The 22804-nt window shown below is 32.7% G+C and overlaps 1 protein-coding gene across 1 annotated transcript in view; it reads right to left on the bottom strand.

Moving 5' to 3' along the window:
* Positions 1-22804, bottom strand: part of MTX2 (metaxin 2) — a 56445-nt gene that overhangs the window by 10281 nt on the left and 23360 nt on the right. Inside the window, exons 2-4 of the mRNA XM_063100828.1 lie at positions 22306-22353; positions 21271-21317; positions 3289-3361 (exon numbers count right to left, since the gene is read on the bottom strand). Coding sequence (XP_062956898.1) covers positions 3289-3361; positions 21271-21317; positions 22306-22353 — 168 coding nt within the window. The remainder of the gene's footprint in view (positions 1-3288; positions 3362-21270; positions 21318-22305; positions 22354-22804) is intronic.

Here is a 22804-nt window from a genome sequence, read left to right as displayed (position 1 = left end):
ACAAGTGGTCCATGACCACTGATAAAAATTTCAAAGAAATTTAACTGGGCTTTCTCTTTAGAATACAATGAGTCAATCCATACTGTAAACTATGTCTAAGAGGCCTTCTTTTTACATCTAATTTTAAATATCTAATACTCATTAAGGGCAATATTTTAAGCATATAATGGTGTATTGATACATGTCTTCAAAGGTATGCTAGTTTGTGAGTTATAATACAAAGTATGTTCCCAACACATGTGGCAAAAAAAGAACATGTAGCATGTTTATTAAAACTGGCTTCTCTAAATAAATGCCACACTAAAAAAGTAATATTTCATTTTAATAAATACTAATACTTGATGAAATTATCAGAAATGAAGAGAACAAAACAGTCACCAAATAGCAAGAAGGTCTGCTCCAAATGCTAAAGGATGAAACCTGCTGTCAGATCTAGTTCAAATAGAGTTCACACTAACAGCAGGCTTCTTCCGGTTCCTTTTCAATAGATTCACTCCTCTCTGGCTCAGTCAGCCTAGAGGAAATGGATGAGATGCACAGTACCAACAAAAGCTTCATCTGCATCCACAGGATAACATTCATTACAAAGGTAAGGCAGGCCTTTTGGAACACAGCAACTCAATAGATGTATTTAGAATACATTTCCCTGTTACCAATTCTACATTCTTTCCTTCTGCTGCTTTATAAATCTTCCCCCCCCCCAAAAAAAATTTTTTTTTATTATCTGGGTAGCATTATTAGGCTATAATGTTTTTAAACCTGGGATGAAATTTTTGTTACTACTATACTACTATAATTAGCACTAGTCCTCTGAGATAAATGATCTGAGAATAAAAACTATTTAGTGCCCAAACTAAAGAGTATCTGGGGGTATGACATTTTTAGAGCAGAACATATTTCTAATTTTCAATAACCAGTTTCAGGTTCTGGGGAAAAAGAGTTTTGTATTTTATCTTTTTTCTTAAAAAATACATTGTGTACTGTAGATTCTGAAGCAGGGAATAAGTGTTGGTAGTGAACTGAGTACTCATCTTTACATGCCTCTAAATATGAAGAGATATATAAAAATCAAGGCAACAAATTAGAAGTGAATAATGTTTTCTGTCACTAGCCTGATTTAAAATGGAGCCAATGTTGTATCTTTATTACTGCAGGTATCAAGCAAACGCAGAGTGAGATAGTTATTCTCTGGCACCAATCAAAGTTCATAAAAGTAAACTGAGGGTTCTGTTTTTTCATTTTAGGCAGAATAATCACTTTTAGAATTTTTAATTCTAGGGCCGACCGCGTGGCACACTCGGGAGAGTGCGGCACTGGGAGCGCAGTGGCGCTCCCGCCACGCAGGTTTGGATCCTATATAGGGATGGCCAGTGCACTCACTGGCTGAGTGCAGTGCGGACGACACCAAGCCAAGGGTTGCGATCCCCTTACTGGTCACAAAAAGGACAAAAAAAAAAAAAAAAAGAATTTTTAATTCTAAAGAAAGAAAGAGCATGTTGCTAAGCAAATTTGTAGATACAAAGTATGTGAGAAATAGAATCTTGGATCTCATCTACTCTGACCAGCTCATATTACAGATGAAGTCACTGAGGCTCAGAGAAGAGAGGTGAAATTTCCCAAGGAGGCAGTTAATATGCAACAAAGTCACAAAAGGATTAGAATATAGACTTCCTAACTCTTAGCCAAATGGTCTTCTTCTGGATGTTCCGTGCTCTCTGCTTTAAAAATTTACCATGACAAGATCAAACAAACATAAAATAAAAAACATTCCTTGATCACCCCAAATCATGTGACAAAAGGGAATACTAATTTGAGACATAATGAAATTTAAATATCTTAGTAGAAAGTGCCATTTTCATCTACCTATAGGAAACCCCTCCTATCAATGAATGAATGTATGTATGTGTGTATGTACATCTATAATATTTATCTGTTTGTCTTTCATAGTCTATAAAGAGAAGATAGATATTTACCTAAGTGATAACTAAGGTATAGTAATTTTAGGAAATAGGTAGATGAACTATTTGAAGTCTCATTTGCCAACGACTTTAACTTTACTTAGTATTAGATTACTAACCATTTTGTGTGTGTATATATACATATGTGTATATATATATATACAAACTCTTCTTGTATGACTCCATAGAGGGAAAAGATGGACAGAACACAATATAATTTATTTCACCAGAATCCAGTAAAGTTTATAAAATCTATATACAAAATCAGCACAAAAATCAGTCAATAAATGGCCTCCAAGAATATAAAATATGTTTACATTTATAAGTCTAGAAATTCTTTTATGGAAATGTTTTCTAAATGTATATTCATAAACCTATAAATGTAGATGTATTCATATAGAATTTTTAGTCTGTATGGGGAAGGTGTCTTTATACCTTTTGACAATTACTACTGTCCTTAAGAACTTAAGGTAAAAAAAAAAAATGTGTAACCGAAGTCATTCCTACGTTATCACATCACAATGAAAAGATAGATAACTGTCTCCCTAAAAAGTGTGTTCACTTATACCAATTAGTTATACCCAACAATTTATTCATAAAGGAGTTCTGTGTGTTGTTATTGCTCCAACAAAACCATAATTATAAAAATCCATGCCAATTATATTTAACACTTATTTATCAGCTTTGTGACACTATATTTTTATATTAAAAATTACATAAATCATAATTATTTAAAATGGTACTTTAATCACTAATATATAACACACAGAAAAAATACTGATTATAAAAAATAGCTTAAAGGCTGAAGCTTTAATGAAAAGCATCTTAAAACCTTGTAAAATAAAACATTAGAAAAAAGAAAGAATTAGAAACCAAAAACACTGAGTGACAATTCTTAACTAAGATCTAATGACAAGTTAAGCATTCCACAATCTCTCCTCTTATACCATGGTATTATAAGAGAATATAATTTAGAGAAATATGTTGAATAATGAATGGATTTATTAATACTAAAATTTGTTTTCTGAAGAGGAAAGTCCTATGTAAGTAAGACAGGAGAGATCTGAATGAAATCTTTTGTTTCCTTAATATTTACTGCTTAAAACAGTTCCCATAATATGCCAGTAACCATCTCTGACCAGAGTTCAAATGAGTAGATGTGCCAACCCTAAGACTGTCAAGTTACCAATTGTTACTTCATAAAACCATGGGAAAATTCTTCAAAAGGTAAACAAAAATATCAGGCATTTTAAACCTCTAGGTACAGACTGGACTATCACTGCAATTTTATCAATCCAGAATATTAATAAAGAAGAAAAAACACACTTACCAGATGGAGACATATATTCCGCATTTGCCCTACAAACCACTTTGACAGGCAGATTACACATTTGCAAAAAGGCCTGTAAATCAACAGAAGTACAGTAAGCCTAGTGAGAACATACCTGTATTTGAACAGAACTTTTTATTAATTTCTTTTCTAAACTTAATAGTTCACACAGGAACACTCTATTGGAAAAGAATGAACCAATTTAAAGTGAAGAATTTGTTTTCCAAACAAAAATAAAATGTCATTTCACTATTAAAAACTCAATATGATTTAGACATCAGTAAATACATGAAACTTGAAGCATTTATATACACTTACACAAGAAAAGGTAAATCATACAGTTATTTTACTGTATTAGTTTATGTAAATCAGCAGTACTGTATATTGCTTTAGTTTTAGTGAATAGATGACTAAAGTACAAATTTTATAAGCTGCTGATTGCTTAATTCCACTACTCTACGGGATCATCATCTTTCTCATCTTACGGGAAAAGTCAAATGTTATTTCTGCTACTTCAGAGTTCTCTCCAGTAATACTCTATATCCTAACATGCAGCTTCTATGCTAATTCACTTTTTAAAGACTTAAATTGTTTATCTTCATTTTGTTTACAGTAACAAAAATTTTATAAGCAATTTAAGTGTCTAACAATAAGGGTATGGGTAAATCATTACAGTTAATCCAAACCATGGAATGTTACACAGTCAATTTAGAAACTCATGCTTTTGAATAATATTTTATGACAAGGAAAAATGTATACATTATAATATTAAGTGGAAAATACAAAATTGTGTTATTATATCATACTAATTTATTTTTATATGTTTTTAAGACACCAGTGAGCTCTTGGCAAACCTACTATCTTTTATAAAACACATTCTCTTCTATGATTTCTTGGCTGCTTTTTCTCCACTCACAAAATTTGCCTATGTTCCTTCTATAAAATTATTCAATTGAGAAATCTTAAGTTACAATGGTTCTAATTACCACATACAAATTAGAAAACAAACCTTTTGTCTATTTTTAAGATGAGGGAGCTACTATAAGTAGCAGTCAAATGTAAGTTGAGATAAATTAATAAATTAACAAGACTATTACTTATCATACATTAAGATTATGAATGGAAGGGCTGACCCGTTAGCTCACTTGGTGAGAGCATGGTGCTGAAAATACCAAGATCAAGGGTTTGAACCCCCGTCCTGGCTAGCCAAAAAAATAAAAATAAAAAATAAAAAAAGATTATGAATAGAACAGTCTACTCCTATCCAATAGAGACTTCTCATAGGATTACTGCAATTTCTCTCTCAGTTCTAGACTGGAAATCAGTCTTAAGACGCTTATTAACAAAAGTTAACAGTGATCAACATCATGTACAAAGAACTCTATTTACTGAAAAGTGTGTGAATTCTCTTCTTCAAACCTGTCTTCCCAAAACTCCCATCCTCTAGCAATGCATCCTTCTAAAAATAAATCCCACAAGTCTGATCCCTCTCTACCTACACCCTCTGATTCCTACATTGTTTTGTAATGTACGTATATTTGTCTGATCTCTCCAAGTAAATGGAATCTCTTAGACAGCCAAAAAGTGGTTTTTAATTGTTTTTTGATTCTGTCTGCCTCCCTGCCATGTCCCACATTTTCCCACAACTAACCTATGATAGTACATTACTTAAAATAAGTATTCAATGTTGTTTACTGGTTGTGTCAACTAAAGCTCCCAAGAGTTTACTGTGGCACAGGCTGGTAGTTATCTCCACCCCATATATGTTCTCCCCTTTCCCTATAGTAGTGGAACGTATGAATTATATCTGCACACATGGCTGCCCGAAATGAAAACTTTTATTTCCCAGTCTCTCTTCAATTATTGGGTGTGGCCAATGTCTAAATTCTGGCCAAAGTAACTTGAAGTTCTGGGTACTACTGCCAGGAAACTTCTTTAAAAAGAGAGGTATCTCCTCTTTTTCTGTCCCTGCTGATTACAACATGAAAAGGATGACTATAGCTACAGCAGCCAAACTGAACCATAAAGTAGAAGCTGAGTGTTGGGAATGGTAGAGCAACAAGAGGAAAAGAGCCTAAGTTCTTGATATTCCAGTAGTCCCCAAACATGGATTACCATGTTTATAAGAGAAAAAATATATATATCTTTTTAAGCCACTGCTATTTTGGGTTTCTGTCACCCACAGCCAAATCTAATCCTAAATTCACCCACAATTACTGTTTCTAGGTTTAAACACCACCTCATCCAATCAAAAGTTGATTCTTCTGCATCTGTTCGAGTGTAAATTAACAGTCCTATAAATACTATAACCTGTGTTCCCAATTTATAGCAATAGTAGTGAACTTTTTGGTTGACCCAAAAAGACAGGCTAGGGTAGTGGTTCTCAAACATTAGCAATGCATCAAAATAATGTGGAAGGGGCCGAGCCCGTTGCGCACTGGGGAGAGTGCGGCGCTGGGAGCGCAGCGATGCTCCCGCCGCGGGTTCGGATCCTATATAGGAATGGCCGGTGCACTCACTGGCTGAGTGCCAGTCACGAAAAAGACAAAAAAAAAAAAGGAAGGGAGTAGAAGGGTGGACGCCCTTCTATTACATATGTATCTATACCAATGATACAGAAGAATAGAGCTCATTAAAACACAAACAGGAAAAAACAAAAACAAAAAAGCCCCCAAAAACCAAAAAGTGGATATAGGCTGAAATTACAAGCAGCAGGCAGAATAACTGATATACAAGATCATAAGAGGGATGGAGTAAGAGCACAGGTGGATGGATCTGTTTTTCTCAGGAAACACCACTTTTCCTAGTATAAGACAAGAGATGGTGGGGCATCACTGATGATGACTGCAAGTTGATAAGAGAAGGACAAGAAAATGAGTGAGTGCTCATATTCTGTGAAATGAGACGAGAAATCATTTGCTGAGAATGAGAGCCTAAGAGGAGACTGAGGCCTTCAGTACAGCAAAAAGAGTTTCAAAGAACTGTATAATACAGCTTCTTGAACGCCTAATATTCTATTGTTAGCTACCAATTATAATACTATACAAAATAGTAAAATATGATATACTTTGCTAAACTACATGCATAGCGATATCTATGCCAATCAATGTTCCAAAAAGCTGTATTTCATTAAAAAAAAAGATTAAGCAGAATTGTAATGTTCCGCAATTAAACCCATGCTTAGTCCCATGACGTTGTTCCTCTTCATAAAAATAACTGACTTAATTTTGACCAATTTAACAACATTCAACTTACCACAGACCTCAACTGATGGTGTAATTCTGGTTAGCCAAAGATTAATTTTACAGCATTTACAATAATTATTCTTCACTGATTCAAAAGAACATTTCTGAACTAATCTGCAGTTCACAAAGAAGTCCGATATCACAAACCCAGCATTTTCAACTCAAAACTAAAAATACAAAAAACATTACCATGACTGTCTTCAATAATATAAAAACCTCAAAAAGAAAATAGACTTTGATTCAAATAGTGTTTCTCCTTTCTCATGTAAGATGGAAGAAAACCTCTGAGAGGTTCCAAAATAGTACTTTCACCTTTCACTTTCATTTTTATCTTACCAGCACACAAAAATTCTCCAAATAACAGGCATGATATGCCAAACTAAATACATTTTATTTTCAATTCTGAAATAGCAATCTGTGTATTTTTATTTTTAGGTAAATCCAAAGAAAAATGTAGTCCTAATTATAATAATAAACTTAGGATAACTCACCTAACACCCCTCAGTTGGAGGATATATTCCAAACTAATTCAAATGAATGACAACAAAAAACAATTTGAGTCAAAAACTTAGCACATCCTATCAAAGTAATGTTTATAACCATACTGTCCAATATGGTAGCCACTATTCATATGTGGTTCTTTAATTCAAATTTAAATTAATTAAGGTTGAATAAAATTTTAAATTCAGTTCCCCAGACACACTAGTCACATTTCAAGTGCTCAACAGGCATACCATATTTATTGGAAAGCACAGATATAGAACATGTCCATCATTACAGTGTGATGTGATGATATCTATTGGATGTCTATTGGACAGCACGGGTCTACAACAACAATGATCAGTACATAAAAGAGATCTTAGCAAGAAAGGCTGACAACATCTGAAAGTAATTAGGTTAAATCTTATTAAAAACCTGCATAATAGTACAGTGTTCAAAATCCAGCAAATGATCAGTCAACTTTTGATAATGGTAACACATTAAACACCATAATATTTCCAACTTCAGAGAGAACTAATATAGGGTGACTAATTTGCTGAACAACTCTGCTAAAATAGTCAAGCAAATTTATTAACATGTGAAAACTAAAAACTAAAGAATGAATAAATTAAAACTACAGCCAATAAAAACATTTATTCTTTGAACATAAATTCAAACTTACTGAGTACCTAAGCATATAACATGGTAGGAAATTTATTTAAACACACACACACGTTCACAGAACATAATAGCCAGTACTTGACTTCTAAGACCCTGACATTTAATAAGCTTGATGTAGTTTCAACATATTGAATAAATTAATTTAATTCATGTCAAAAAGCATTCATTAAAGGGGCAGGGAGTCAGAATATTTTTTACTTCAAAAAAACTTTTTTCAAAGAAAGAAAGTAATACTAGACCATCAATAACTGCTTAAATGTGAAGAACTAAACTTACACATTTATCTCTGCAACCTTTCAAAAAATCTGTTAAAGTAACAATAAAGAAACAGAAAAGGTATAAACTTAGAAAGATACAAAGAACGGGACAGGAGACAAAAGCAGACCAGAGATGTCAACCCATTTTTGTAAGATGGAAAGCAGACTTAGCAGGGCAGAGAAAGCCGAAACCTAAGAGCTTGCAGAGGAGAAAGTCAATACATTCGCATCACAGAAACTAGGAAGATTTCAAAATTGGAGGCACCAAGTAGCACGGAAGGCAGAGGTGAGGTATGGGACTGCAAATAGAAGGACTGGATGAACGTCTATCTAAGCATCAGATGACCAGCCCTCCCCCTATCTGACAGGAGATAGAGGTTTATTCTTTGGAGAAACCGAACTGGAGAGGTTCCTGACTCAGGGACCCAAGCACAGGAGAGGGCACAGCATGAAGCATCTCACTGAAAAGAGGAAAGTTGAAGGTAAGTATACACATTAACTGAAGAGATCCACAGCAACCCTCACCCTCTTAGCTCCCAAACACAGGATAGCTCTCTGGAGAAAAGTCCTACAAATACTAGTGGTTTTATTGGGGGTGGGTGGGTGTGGGAATGGGGATAGTGGCAAACAAAAACGGCAGCTCAATGTGTAACAGTCTACAGTGACACACACATGTAATAAAAGATCCTCATCTCCCCACAGCTTTTTTTAGTGTCTCACTCAACTACAAATTATTAGCAGAGACCAACAGATACTCGAGGAAAGCATTAAACATAAAATATAGAGCTAAAATAAACCAGATAAAAAGGAATTGGGATGAAACAGAAAGTGCAGAGAGCTGGAGACAACTTCAAAGAAAAATTATAATGGCTAATATTTACTGAGCACTTACTACATGCCAGGTGCTTGCATAAGAGCTCCACTCTATGAGGTAAGTACAATAAGTATTCCTATTTTAAGATGAGAAAACAGAGGTACAGAGAAGTTAAAGAATATGATCAAGGCAGGAAGGCAGGAAGGAAGGAAAAAAGAAAGTTATGTGCCTGGTACGCAACTGGCAGCTGAATGAACAAATGAACATATGAAAATTTGAACAATAAATTTTCTAGTTCTACTCATATATGCATTCTTAAAAATAAGCAACAGAAACTTGTAATAATAAAGGCACAGAAAAAAAGTCTGCTTACTCAAAATACAAACACAATTTATATTCAACCACTGGTTGAGGTATCAATGCAACCTTTTAAGGGCACTTTGGTAAGATCTACCACAATTCTAAATGTACACTATCCTTTGACAAGCAATTTTATTGCCAGCAATATATCATATAAACATATCTGTATAAAATTATACAAGATATATGTAAGGATAGTCACACCTAAACCCTATTTATGGCAGCAAAAGAATAACAATAGCTTAATACCTATCAATAAGATACTGGTTAAATAAACTACAGTAAATCTTTCAATGGAATATTTATAGCCTTCAAAGAATGAGATCACTCCTCAATTGGACTTATACTAAATTCCAAAAGACATTTCTCACCTGGGATCTTCTATAAGGGCTACTGAATGACAGAAGACGACATATACCAAATGCAGAATTACTTTTTCTGTGGTTGTTTCTTCTAAAAGCTTACAGCAAAACATTAAAACATAGCTCAATAAAGCCTGCAAGGGGATTATATACTTGGTCCACTGTGTAGCTCCTGGTGAGCTAACTTGACAGAAGGATACAACTTTGAATATTTAGAAGAATAAATTGAACACATATTTATTGAGTACGTACTATGTATAAGGGACTGTTCTAGCCACTGGTAATAGAGCATAAAGTCTCTGGCCTCATGGGGTTTACATCTTAATGGAGACAGATAACAAGCAAATAAGCCAAAAAATATACACAGTAATTTCAGTTACTTAGAAATACAAAGCAGTATAAAGGTTTGGCTATTACAGATAGGGTAGTTAGATAAGGGTTCAACAAAAAAGTAACAATTCAGCATAAACCTGAGAAAATTAGGGAACAAGCCACGCAGATATCTAAGGGAAGAGCAGTCCAAGTTCAAAGGTGTGAAGCAGGCTTATGCTTCAACTGGCGTGTTTCAGGAACAGTAACAAGGCCATGTGATTATCTGGAAGTAAGGAAGTAAGTGGTAGGAGATGAGATGAAAGAGGCAACCAGAAAATCATGTAAGACCTTATAGGTAATTGCAAGGACCTTAGCTTTTGTGAGTGTACTTCAGAAAATCCAAGGAAAGAGAGAATTAAAAGATAATACTAATCTTTCCATGAACTTTTTGAAGTACCCTCATACTTGAGTGATATGAGGAATGATTAGAAGGTGTTGAGCTAAGGATTGCTGGAATCTGACTGACATTTTAAAGGGCTACAAATAGCTATACAGAGATTAGACTGTAGAGAACAGAACCATGGAAGCAGAAGAACTAATTAGGAGAACTTTGTAATGATCCAGGCAAGAAATGATGGTGACCTGGACCAGGGTGGGAATGATGGAAGTGGTAAGCCAGTTTCTGGCTATATTTTTAAGGGACAGCCAAGAAGATTTGCTGATAACTGGATGTGGATATAAGAAAAAGAGAAAACTCCAAAGATGACTCCAAGTTTCTGGTATAAACAACCAGAAAGATGGGAAAAACTGTGGGATGAGCAGGTTTTGGTGGGAAGAGGAAGACTCAGGACTCTAGGTGATCTTCTCTTATCACTTCTCTGTCAGACTTCTGACCGGAAATGAATGCAGATAATTCTGCTTTTTTCCAAGGGCCTAGAGTTGCTAACTATGTGCTCTGAAAACCAGATAAGCAGGTCCTATTGAAAAGCTGAGAAGCCCTATCTCTTTTGTGGACATAACTGACAGAAGTGCCTACAAATAAATATAATCTTTCTCAGCACTTTCCCACAGGTGTGGGACTACCAAGGTGTTAAAAAATGAAAAGCTACAGATATTATACAGAATAAAAACTTATAATCAAGCACAGTTTTTTATATTTGATTTTTTTCTGCTTCCTGCATCCACAGCCCTCCAAGTTTAAAAACTGAAAAGTCAATTTAACTTCTTAGTTAAATTAGAAGCATAAAGAAGCTAAGAAACCATCCCACAAGAGCAGTATGATCTTTTGAAAATTTATGGAGAAGTAACACATGAAGGAGCCACTGCTAGCAGGAATCCTTTAAAATCTCAGCAACTATGGCCCAATCTTCATTCAGGACATCTGAAATAAGCCTGCAGGTCTTATTATAAGTACTAGTAGGTAAACAGAATAACATTAACAAGCAAATCAACAAAAGGTCTCAAATATTGTACAGATCTAATTTCAAGACTTTATTCCCAGACAAATATACTAATAATACTTCAGAAAGAAATCTGGGAGAAAATCAGTGAAATTAAATTTAAAGCCAAAAAGTCACCCATTTCTTTCACAGAAAATAATAAATATGACTACAGAGGGAATGGAGAATAGGAAGATGGGGAGAGGTTGGTCATTGGGTACAAAGTTACAATTAGATAGGAAGGGAAAGTTCTGGAGTTCTGTTGCGCAAGTCGGTTGACTACGGTAAACAGTAAGATATTGTACATTATAAAATAGCTAGAGGATAAGTTTATGAATGTTCTCACCACAAAGAAATGACAAATGCATGAGGTGATGGATATGCTGTCTAACCTGATTTGGTCATTATACAACATATACGTAAATCAAAACATAAAATTATACCTCATAAATATGTATAATTAAAATGTGTCAATTTTTAAAAAATTTTAACAATAAATATGATGGTTTCTGACAGCAATAAGGGAGAAGAATCTACAACATTAAAACCTTAAAATCAAATATCCTTTGTTTCAATTACATTAAATTAAAAGGGGAGGGGGCAATACTCAGTTCAGAAAATGGTGAAAAGAGCTCAACCTCGTTGAATGGAAACAAAGTCAGCCAATAACAGGCCTGCCTTGGTTGCTGCCTTTGTACCAGAATGATGCTGCCTCATTGAGATCGCTGTCCTTACCACCATTTAGAATAATTTTACTTTCTGTTGCTGGGTCATATGCCATACCACTCACGACTGGGCAACCGTCAGCACATTCCCACTCCTTAACTCTCACTAGTTTAAGTACCCTAGCAGAACCTAAAGGATCCTAACAGAGGACAGACTTAAGGAGCAATTGCCTAAGTGGAAGACTAGAGTGCACATACATTTGAAAAACGGGAATCCCCTGAATCAGTCATAAGAATCAATATAGAGCAATAAGGAGTTAATAGAGCAGAAGCCTCTTAGTGAGAGATCTTTGGATAAAGTCTTGGTGACTGTGTTAGCTTGAGAAAGTTCTTTTACCTCATAAACTTTCTCATTTTTAAAATAAAGACAATTAGGCAGACTGAGATGCTATATAAAAAACGCTTTACAGACCATGTGAAACCGAGTTCAATAAATATAAGTTAATATTAGTAATAACAGTATTAGTAATAATAAATATTCATTTGTGCATCTGCAAAGGAAAAAAGACTACTTGACCTTGGTGACTTCAAAAGAAAGGTAAATTTATTTATTTTATTATATTTTAATGCCTCCTTATGAGAAAAAGGTAAATAATTATTTTATACTGTAATTTATTTCTATAAAATCAAATGGCAAAATCATACACTAAGATAAAAATCTCCAAATAGACATTAAAAGGATAACGGAATATAACCAAAACTACTTTTTAAAAAAACAAAAGTGTAAAGAGTTAATAATATATGATTTGTTTTCAGTATGTGTAATTATATAATATAAAAATCTTTTCTAATGAAGTAAAAACAAGAGAAAAAAGATATCTTGGTATTGACATAAATTTTTACTTTATGAATAATTTTTCAAAGTCATACACACATAAAACTAATAAATGAACTGGTAAGAGACTTCCCCTTTCAGAATAAAAGTTCCATTACTACATACGGACCACATCTATCTTGTTCACTAATTTGTCCTCAGCACACAATAGCTTCTTGATGAACATTTGCTTAATGAACAACCCATACATGTTCATGACAACAAATACAAACATACCTAAGTTCATAGAAAACTAATAAGGTACAATAAAGGTTAGCATTTTGTTATTTTATGGGTCCAGGGCTCATGGCTTTAAAAAGTTAGATGTAACTCTTATTAAATTCAGAGATATTTTAAAGATATTGTTTTAGAAAACAATAACAGAAATCCAACTTAAAGAAAAATAATCACCTATGCAGAAATCAGAAACCACAATTCAATAAGCATAAAACGCTTTCAATAGACCAAATTTGTTGCCAAAAATGTGGGATGCTGTTTGGGAGCACATACAAAGACAGATCACATAAGAGAATAGGACCTTCCTTAACTCTCATCTGTAAACTACTGAAATACTTGACTCAATTTTAGGTATATCAACATCTGACAGCTGCAGAGAAAAAAATCAGATTCTTTGTGAAAGCCATAAAAAATATGAGAATAGGAAAAGATATAAGCTTTCCCTTTTAGAATCACATATAAATAAAATAAAGTTGTAATGTCAAAATTAAGCAAAAGAGGTATAAAATAGTCAAAGGTACAGAAAGAATAATTCTTATAACCCAAGAACACAATACCAGTGCATAGTTGGCACTCAGTGAACGACTGGTGAGAAAAAGAAAATAGTTACTTTTTTTCTGAGTTCCTATAATGAATGTTTTAAAGTTTTGTTATTTACAGACACAAAAAATTCTCAACTGAGAAAAATAACAATAACCCCCCCCAAATTAAAATTCTTTGGATAAGCTAAATAGAAGATGGCAGATACATAAAATATATTCATTTCATTTTAATAAACTAATAGTAACTCAATACCGAACTATTCACCAATGAGAAGCACCAACTACTTCCTCTCCTCTTCTTTATTCCAAAAACAACATAAACATTTGTCTTAAAAGTTAAAAACGTAACAAACAATACCCTCCTTTATTTACACCTAAGCAATAAAATCAGCATTTCTTACCAACAAAAATATTAAAATGATTCAAAATTTTAAAGAATTATCCTTGAGTTTTTAAAAGATTAGATGCTTTACATTGATTAATACCATGAAATTCAATGGGTTACAAACATAGCTTCTAAATGTATGCAAGCCATATTTACAAAGTTATTCAAATTCTAAATAGGGAACAATCAGGTAAAAGCTATCCTTGGGCAGCAGACCTCAGGTTTTCTTCTTTAGGACAAAGCTTCTATGCATTTCATAATTAAATTTGAAATATTTTATGTAAGAATTCACTAAGGACTATTTTCAAGCACACAATGCCATTTTCAGGGCACGAAATGAAAATGGTTCTGAATTTTAATTCATATCCTGCTTCACCAGGACACAAAGGAAGATCTGTGACGACAACTGAAGAATTATTTTCCACTTTACTGAAGAGGCATGTTTTAAAATTAAAAACCATGAACAAATCTATCTACAAAATAATTCATTTTTTATATCAAACAGCTGCAGGCCTGTAATTGAAATAATGTATCTAAGGTTACAAATGAAAAGTGTTAGGTATCATTCTTAAATTGACATATTAAGTTCCTAATCCAGTTATGGTAATAGCCATATTTGTAGTTTAACATAAATTAAGACCTTAATTATATTTGTGACTATTTTAAAGAAAATAACAAATTCCTTTGTACCTGTAAATGTAATTTATAGCAAAGCCAGGTTCATTTTCCAAACCAATCTATTTCAAACTGCAAAAGTACTCTGGTATAATGTTATAATGTAATTCTTGTTGTAGAGTGTTGAGAGTAGATTCAGTAAGAGGTTTGAAGATAAATGAAGATGCTATTCATTCAAGGGTAATTTCATCCTAGAACTATATGAAAGATGTTTCACTCACACACGGTAGTATATGGCCTCAAATTTAACTGTATTTTCAGCTCGAATATAATGCTGTTAGATTGACTATGTTGATACTGTACATCTAATAATGAAAAATTCTAGCCATTTTCTGTTTTAAAAAGACTGTCATTTTTTCATCTTACCACTATGCCTTTATTGTTCTGTTTAACAGCAACAAATTTTAAAATGCTGCTTGCTATTTACTTTTTAAACAAAAAAGAATATGGTTGATATTCCAACTTGCAGGCTCTCTGAACTACAGTGTGAATTTTTGCTAAGTTAAATATTTATATTAGCAAACCATTACCCTGTATAACCATTTTACATTGTTTCACTAATTGGTAAAAAGACAACTCTAATAGCCACCTAATTTTATTTTGAATATACTTCATTTCCACAAATTCTACAAGACTAATTTAAATGTTTTACATACACCATACTATTTATGTGTTTAGGGAGTAATATTAATACTGAGATTTTTTTAATCTGCTAAATTCTGTTTACATTTATGTTCATAGTTATCTTTTATAAAGATCACATTTTATGTATTTAAATCATTCCAGGTATTATAAGCATAAATCACCAAAGTGCTTTAATACCTCTGGCATATAAATGATAATGTAATTTGTGACAATCAAGCTGAAGAATTTAAACTCAGTAATATCAAGGAAACACCTACAGCCTTCATTTTGTTCATTTTACAGTACTGAAAAGGATTTCCTAAGTCCTGTTATCTAATAAATATTCACAAGATTCTCTTTACCCCTTAGCTTTCCTTTCCTTCTAACCCTGAAAGTAAACACAGCCTCACTTTGCAGAAGATGATCAAACTGAGAAGGATGAACAAACTTTAAAAATCTAAAATGTTACACTTTATAAAACTTTTAAAAAGTTACATCAATTTTTAAAATGTTTTTTCATAAAATATCGTTTTATTAATTCTCTATTAAAGTATATCCACTGGTGTTATCCCTACTTATATTTCTATCAGATTTAAACTGACACTTTAAAATTGCATACAACCTTAAACAACTTACTTAAAGCAAAAGTGTACCTAACCAAAATGAAAATTCAAAATCATTTCCACTAAAATTCTTCGGGTAAGCTGTCCATTGTGGCCATGTGAATGACAAGACAAGTTTACAACATCTGTATTTTCATACTCATGTTTCTCCAATGCAACAATGGACCTGTAGCCCCAGAGGAGAGATACTCCATCCTCCTGCTCTTCCCCAAACACTACATTAGAATATTATCATTTAACCACTAATTAATATGTCCATCTAAAAAGCATCATTTGCTAAAAGGAAAAAGCAAGGGTCAGCTAAATATTTATCGACAGATCTGACATGTTAGTGTTCATGGCCCAGCGTTAACGGGGACTATAAAAATGGTGACTTTTTTTAATGCTATAACATATTCAACAGAAAGAAAATAGTTCTTTTTTCTGTTGTCTTTGCTTTTTTTTTTTTAAGAGATAAAGTATTTATTCACAAAAGGGTAAGAGAAAATAAAAATATTAAAAGGAACAGGAATATTCCCCTTAATTTGAGTTTGTTATTCTTACTTGAAATAAAAAGTAAGTAAAAAGTAAGATTACTTTTTTATGCAGCATTCTAATAATGACCATCAGTTGGAGATACTCTCTAAAAAATAAATTGAAATTTTTATAATACCTAGACTAAGACGTACAGAAAGGAAAACCAGTTTCTTTTTAAATTGGTTCATATATATATTCCTTTCTAAAACTTATTAGAAAGTAACATTTTATTATATAAAGACATTCACAAAATATGCACATAAATTTCTGAATACATAATATAGGTAAGACTACCTTTATCCCATTTCAAAGATCCAAAAGCTAATACATGTTTATCTTTCATACCTTAGTGTAGACTATAAATTGTAAGATATAATTTGCTAGAAAATGTCAGAAATAATTTGTAATTAAATGTTCACTTATTGTTGGGCAAAATTCAAATATCTATATCACTAGACTAGATTGATATGCAGCAAATTGTTATGAGTGTGGACTGTCAACTCGGACTCCCTTGGTTTGCATCTCAATTCTGCCAAATACTGCTTATGTAACTTTGGGCCAATTGTTTAACCTCTCTGCCTTACCTTTCTAATGTGTGGGAAAATGGGAATAATAATAGTACATACCTCAGAGAGTTGCTGTGTAAGAGGATTATCTATGATACCCACCTCATACAGCACCTACCTCACACAGTTAAAGACTAAATGAGTTAAGAAGAATTAAGTGCTCAACATAGTGACAAGCACATGTGGCACTTAACAAATGCTGTTGTTTTCTGTTTACCTCCATAATTTGTGGAGAGCATCTGTCCTTAGGCAGAGCATCTCTGAGCTTCAGTTCCCACATCTTTAAAATGAGGGTAACAATAGTACCTTTCACTAAGATTGTGTGGTAAGGATTGAATGAGATATTCTACATAAAAGCTCTCAGTAGAATGTCTTACACAATAAAAGCATTTGATAAATATTACATTTTAAAAAAACCATATTCAATATTATTAAAATAATATTTTATTTGAATTAAGTGTTCAATATTAATATTTTTTAGGTACGGCATGAAAGAATGATTACAAAAATCATTATTAATGTTAATACAAATATAAATATTTCCAAAAAAATTCTTACACATCTATTTATACTCAACTACTTTGGTGCTTTTAGGCATTGAAAGCCTGTAAGTTTCCATTCCTCTTGCTGACATTGATTATGTGCAATTCTGTCAAAGAATCAGGAAAAAAGGAAATAACCAACATTCATTGCATATTTACAATATGCCAGGTAATTTCCTAAGCACTTTACATATGTTAACACGTTCATACCTCACAACAACCCAGCTACAATTACACCTCTATTTTACAAAAGAGGAAACTTAAAGAGTTTTTATTGAGGTATTCTGTATTTGGAACAGAAACCAACTGCCCATTTCATTTGTGGAATCTGCTATAAAACTTACTGACTCAGTAAGACATAAACTTCTTGAAGAAAATAAAACATTTTTGCAGAAAACTTGTAGTAGAATTCATATGTATTTGCTCATATTGTATTTCTAAACCTGCACTGTCCATTACAAGAGCCACCAGCCAACTACATGTGCTAGCACAAATTGAGATGTCCTTGAACTTAATATAAAAAATATATAAAATATCCCATTAATAAATTTTGTATTGGTTACACATTAAAATGATAATATTTGGATATACTAGGTTAAATTTTTAAAAGTATTAAAATTAATTTCACCTGTTTCTTTCTACATTTTTAAATTGAGCTACTAGAAAACTTTAAATTACATAAGTAGCCAACATTGTATATCTATTGTACAGTTGGTTTAAGTTTAGGGGGTAAGAGAGAATAGTAACAAAAAATTACTACCAAATTTATTTCTTCAATCAGTATAAGTAAGCTTAAGTCCTTCAAAGTGGAGGTATTATGGAATGGAAGACTTCTCTCTTTTTCTTTCTCTCTCTCTCTCTCTGCGTGTGTGTGGATAGGTACACACATGGGAACCAAAAGGAAAAAAGTTCATGGGAACCAAAGGAACATGCTACACTAAGACTTCACTATATTCAACATACGAGATTATTTTATGACCAGGCCAACACAGGTCATATCAATACCTTATGGATTCAGAAGGAAAGAAAATTTAAGGGAAAATAACAGCCAAGGGAAAATAACTTATTTTCCTTTAAACTGATATCATAAAGGTTGTTTTAATCAAAAAAAGGTCTAACCACTTAGCTCAAGGGTATAATAAATACCAAGTCTATGTGGTAAATAAAATTTACATTTCCTGATGGCTTAATTGGGAGATATTAAAATATCAGATGTTGGCTATCTAGTATCTTCTATAAAATATCCAGTTTATGGATACCTGTCATATTGTTTTGATCAACTTTATAAATCAGACATGAGGCCTTTAACTGATTCTTCTAAACGGATGCTTCTCCATGCTATATAGAAGAAAATTACTCCATAAAGTTTACATCAGATATCTGGAAAAGTCACATTTATAGTCATGGCTACTATCAGCTGTCAAGCCAAAGTATATTGAAGAAAACCAAGAATTTTTAATATGTGCTGGTTTAATTTATCATCTAAGTGACATATGTAGGATAAAAAAAATTGAAATGGTTAAACAAAATTCTACATTTTAAAAGGTCCTTTTTTTCTGGTTTTATTTTTAATTGTAACTATGGTTTGAGAAACCATGTTGAGAAAGCAAATTAACAGGAACAGTAAAAAGAGAATAAAGTATACATTAAGATTTTTTTCTTCCCTTCCCTGGGTTATTAAAAGGTTAATTTTTTACAATGGTAATATACTGATATCTTGTGGTTTGTACTGGAAACTGGACACTACATCTGGGGCTGGGTTACTCTCCGTGGTGGAGGACTGTCCTGTACATGCAGAATGTGTAGCAGCACCCCTGGCATCTACCCAGTAGATGTCAACAGCACTTCTAACAGTTCTGACAACCAAAAATGTCTAAATATTGTCAAATGTTCTTTGGGGAGTAAAAATCTCTGGTTTATTCCTACCCAAAATACCTTCCTATTTGGTAAAAATTACTTCAGTACTTACTAAACTACTATTATTTAGTTTTAGGGACTTTTCATAGGATATCCCAGAGAGCTTCAGCAGGGAGATTAGTAAACCCACTGAAACCATAGGCAGAACAGCCTGGGTATGTTTTTCATTGTGTATGTGCACTGGAATGTTTTCCGGAAAAATGTTCTATAGCTTTTGTCAGATCCTGAAAGAGTTATCCCCAAAATGGCAATTTTGGTTAAAGACTAGAACTGTGCCCTGAAGCTATCATTTCAAAGATATACAGACTGAAAATACTATTTCATACAAAGCAAATAATTTACTTGTGCTGTCAGTTATCAGGCAAGATTGCTTTCACCACACTTATAAACCATTCATACAATACACACTTACTGAGTACATTCTACATGGTAGGCATTGTGTTACCAGTATTTGAAAGCTAACCTTAAATTCCATCTCCCTCACCAAAAAAAAAAAAAAGAAAAAAGTTAACAATAGCTGTATAAAGTCCATACTTATTGCATATAACCAAGAATTTCTGCTTATCAAAAATTAACATAAACTTAGAGGATGGTGTTGGTAACGCCAAAGTCAAGGATTCAGATCCCCATACTGGCCAGTTCCCCCCCATCCAAAAAAAGTTAACATAAGGAAAAAAAGCTAGTTATAATATTAGTATCTAAAGACAAAATAAAGGTAAATAAACATAATTTATATTCTTGGTAAAAGATACAAAATTTATCTAAAAGAAAGAAACAAAGATATTTATAGATACTCATACTAATAAATTATTGTCCAAGCACATTTTTTTCCATCTTTTCCTTCTTTCCCTGCCTTAAACAAAATGAAGATGTGCTTAATGACATGGTATCACACTGTCACACTAAAGGACAGTACTAGACACTATTATTAAGCCCAGAGGATTTCAAGTTGAATAAAAACTATACATGAGATAACCTAAAATTAAATGCTTAGCATTAAGCCCAGAACACAACAAAAGCTCAATAAACAGTTCCTTTCCTTCCTTTTCTTTCTGTCCTCAAGAAGCTCACAGTCTCACGGCCAATAAACGTCACGTGTCTTAGATTTCTCTTTTGAGCTTTTACGCACTACACAATAAAATCCTCTTTGTGATTCAAACTACATAAGCTAAGTAAATAGCAGCTAAATGTAAAATGTTTGAATAATTATGTTAATTCTATAACCTACATAAACATTTTTTTCCCAAGCAAACAATCCTATTCTTCCTAAAGTGCAGTTTAAAGTTTACAGGGCTACTATTCTTTTTTGTATTACACAACTGTGATATACAAGTTAAAGAGCTATTGCATTCAATAAGTGGTTTGGGGATAATAAACACTCACATAATTAATAAATACATAAGGAGTGGCTAGAGAAGAACATGTCTGCTTCAAGATTGCCAAACAGAATAAGGCTAGAATAAATACAATGAGTAGAATGATGCTTAAAAATATGTGGTAAATATATCTTTACAAATAAATTAGAAAATAATTCTGAGTCCATAAGTAACGTATCACCCCAGATAATCAATACCATTATATCTAGCCAAAAGTGAAACAACTACTAAGGCAGAGAATATGCCTAGCACATAAAAGTGATTTTTTAAAAAAAAGGATGAATAGTGAAGATTTTAAAGTTTATTTTATATATTGACAACAATTAATTGAATATACAGAAAAGCAATGGTATATTGATAATGGTAAATCACACAGAAAAATTCTACACAAATAATATCAGACTTTGTGGAGAGAAAAAAATAATTACAACTCAAAATGATGCATATCACTTCGGGGAGTGAAAAAATATTACATTATTTACATATTTACCTGCACAGCAAGAGAAGCTGCATTGTCAGAAAGCAAAATTTGCTCCCCTGTGGAAATACAATGAAAGGTATGAGTAAAAAGGGTAACTGCTAAACAAGTAAAATATACTTATATTTTTATTTTAAAAAACTATTTCTACTTTTAAAAATAAAAGGTATAGGCTACCAGTAATTATGAAGCTCTATATCAATGCTATTGTATAATTATAATTTTGATTAAATTATCACAGTACGTAAATAATGATAAAATAGGACTACTTCCTCTAAAACTATTTGATCATTTATCACATTTTATCAGCAATATGTAATTAAAATCACTCATTTAAAAACAAATTCATCTTTCAAGTTTTCAAGAAATATTCCTCTTCTTTTCATTAAAATTAAGTAAAATAGTGATTTGCTCAAACCATTCTAGTTAAAAGTAAAAGCATTCACAATTACATAAAACCAGTTTGCAGTTAATATTGCACAGTGTGTCTAGGTCTGTCACACAAAAGAAAGATGACAAGTTCGCTGCAATAAAAATTCCATGCTTAGAAGACTAGGGCTGCTGCCTATTAGTCTTCATTACTTTGCAGTCTTCTGACAACTGTAGCAGGCTGCTGAGCCCCAAATGGGGTCCATAATGTGATCTGATGATATATGAAGAGCTGCTAAAGGGAGCCTGAACCATCCTAGCCTATACATTTTAACAGTTCCTTTTTACTGAGAGCCCACTTTACCACAGGACTTCAAAAATCTGCTGTCTCAGCTATTGTTGCAGTAAATCTGCCAACTGCTCCTGCAACCACATCATTTTACACTGCCTACAGCAGCCAATATAATGAGTCAATAATAAACTAAGGACCTTATATGCCATGAATAGTTGGTTTACACTGGCAGATTCAAGTTTAGGTAAAATCTCCTAGACAAATTATAAAAAGAATTCCTTCTTCATGTTTTATGTTCTCTTTGAAGTAAATTATATTACTGAGGGCTTTTTGGTAATAAATATATTTTGATACAAAGCCATTTTTAATTGTGAACAAGAACCTACCTTTCAGTTGCTGATATAATGTAGCATTTTCAGGCCAAGGTTCTGCAGCTGTGGAAACAGGGCAAAGATAATTAGGCACATGTGGCAAAAACATATCAATAACCAACCAAATTAATAAGCACGTACATTTGCTTAGAGCATTTAAAGTCAATTATAAGGTTACCTTAAATATGGTAACTAATCACACTATCTTAGATTTTTAAGGTAACTATATTAAGTAGGTTAGATAACTTGTTTTAAATGTATGTTTGGATTATTGTTTGATGACAGTTTGTTTTTTATGGGGGGGAGGGGAAGACATGTTGCCCAACCCAAAATGAGGATTTAAAAAATAAAATAGCCTATATGCTACAATTCCTTTAGCCTCCTTCAAACAGACATTACCCTCCTCCAAACAAAGGTATATCCAAAATGTTAGCCATACATATAAAAAGATACTAATGACTGATTCACGACAAAAAAAGACAGTGAAGTAATATAATATTTTACTGTGAACTTT

This window comes from Cynocephalus volans, chromosome 1 (genome assembly GCF_027409185.1).
Source record: "Cynocephalus volans isolate mCynVol1 chromosome 1, mCynVol1.pri, whole genome shotgun sequence".
Classification (NCBI taxonomy): domain Eukaryota; kingdom Metazoa; phylum Chordata; class Mammalia; order Dermoptera; family Cynocephalidae; genus Cynocephalus; species Cynocephalus volans.
This window is presented reverse-complemented; position numbering and strand designations above follow the sequence as displayed.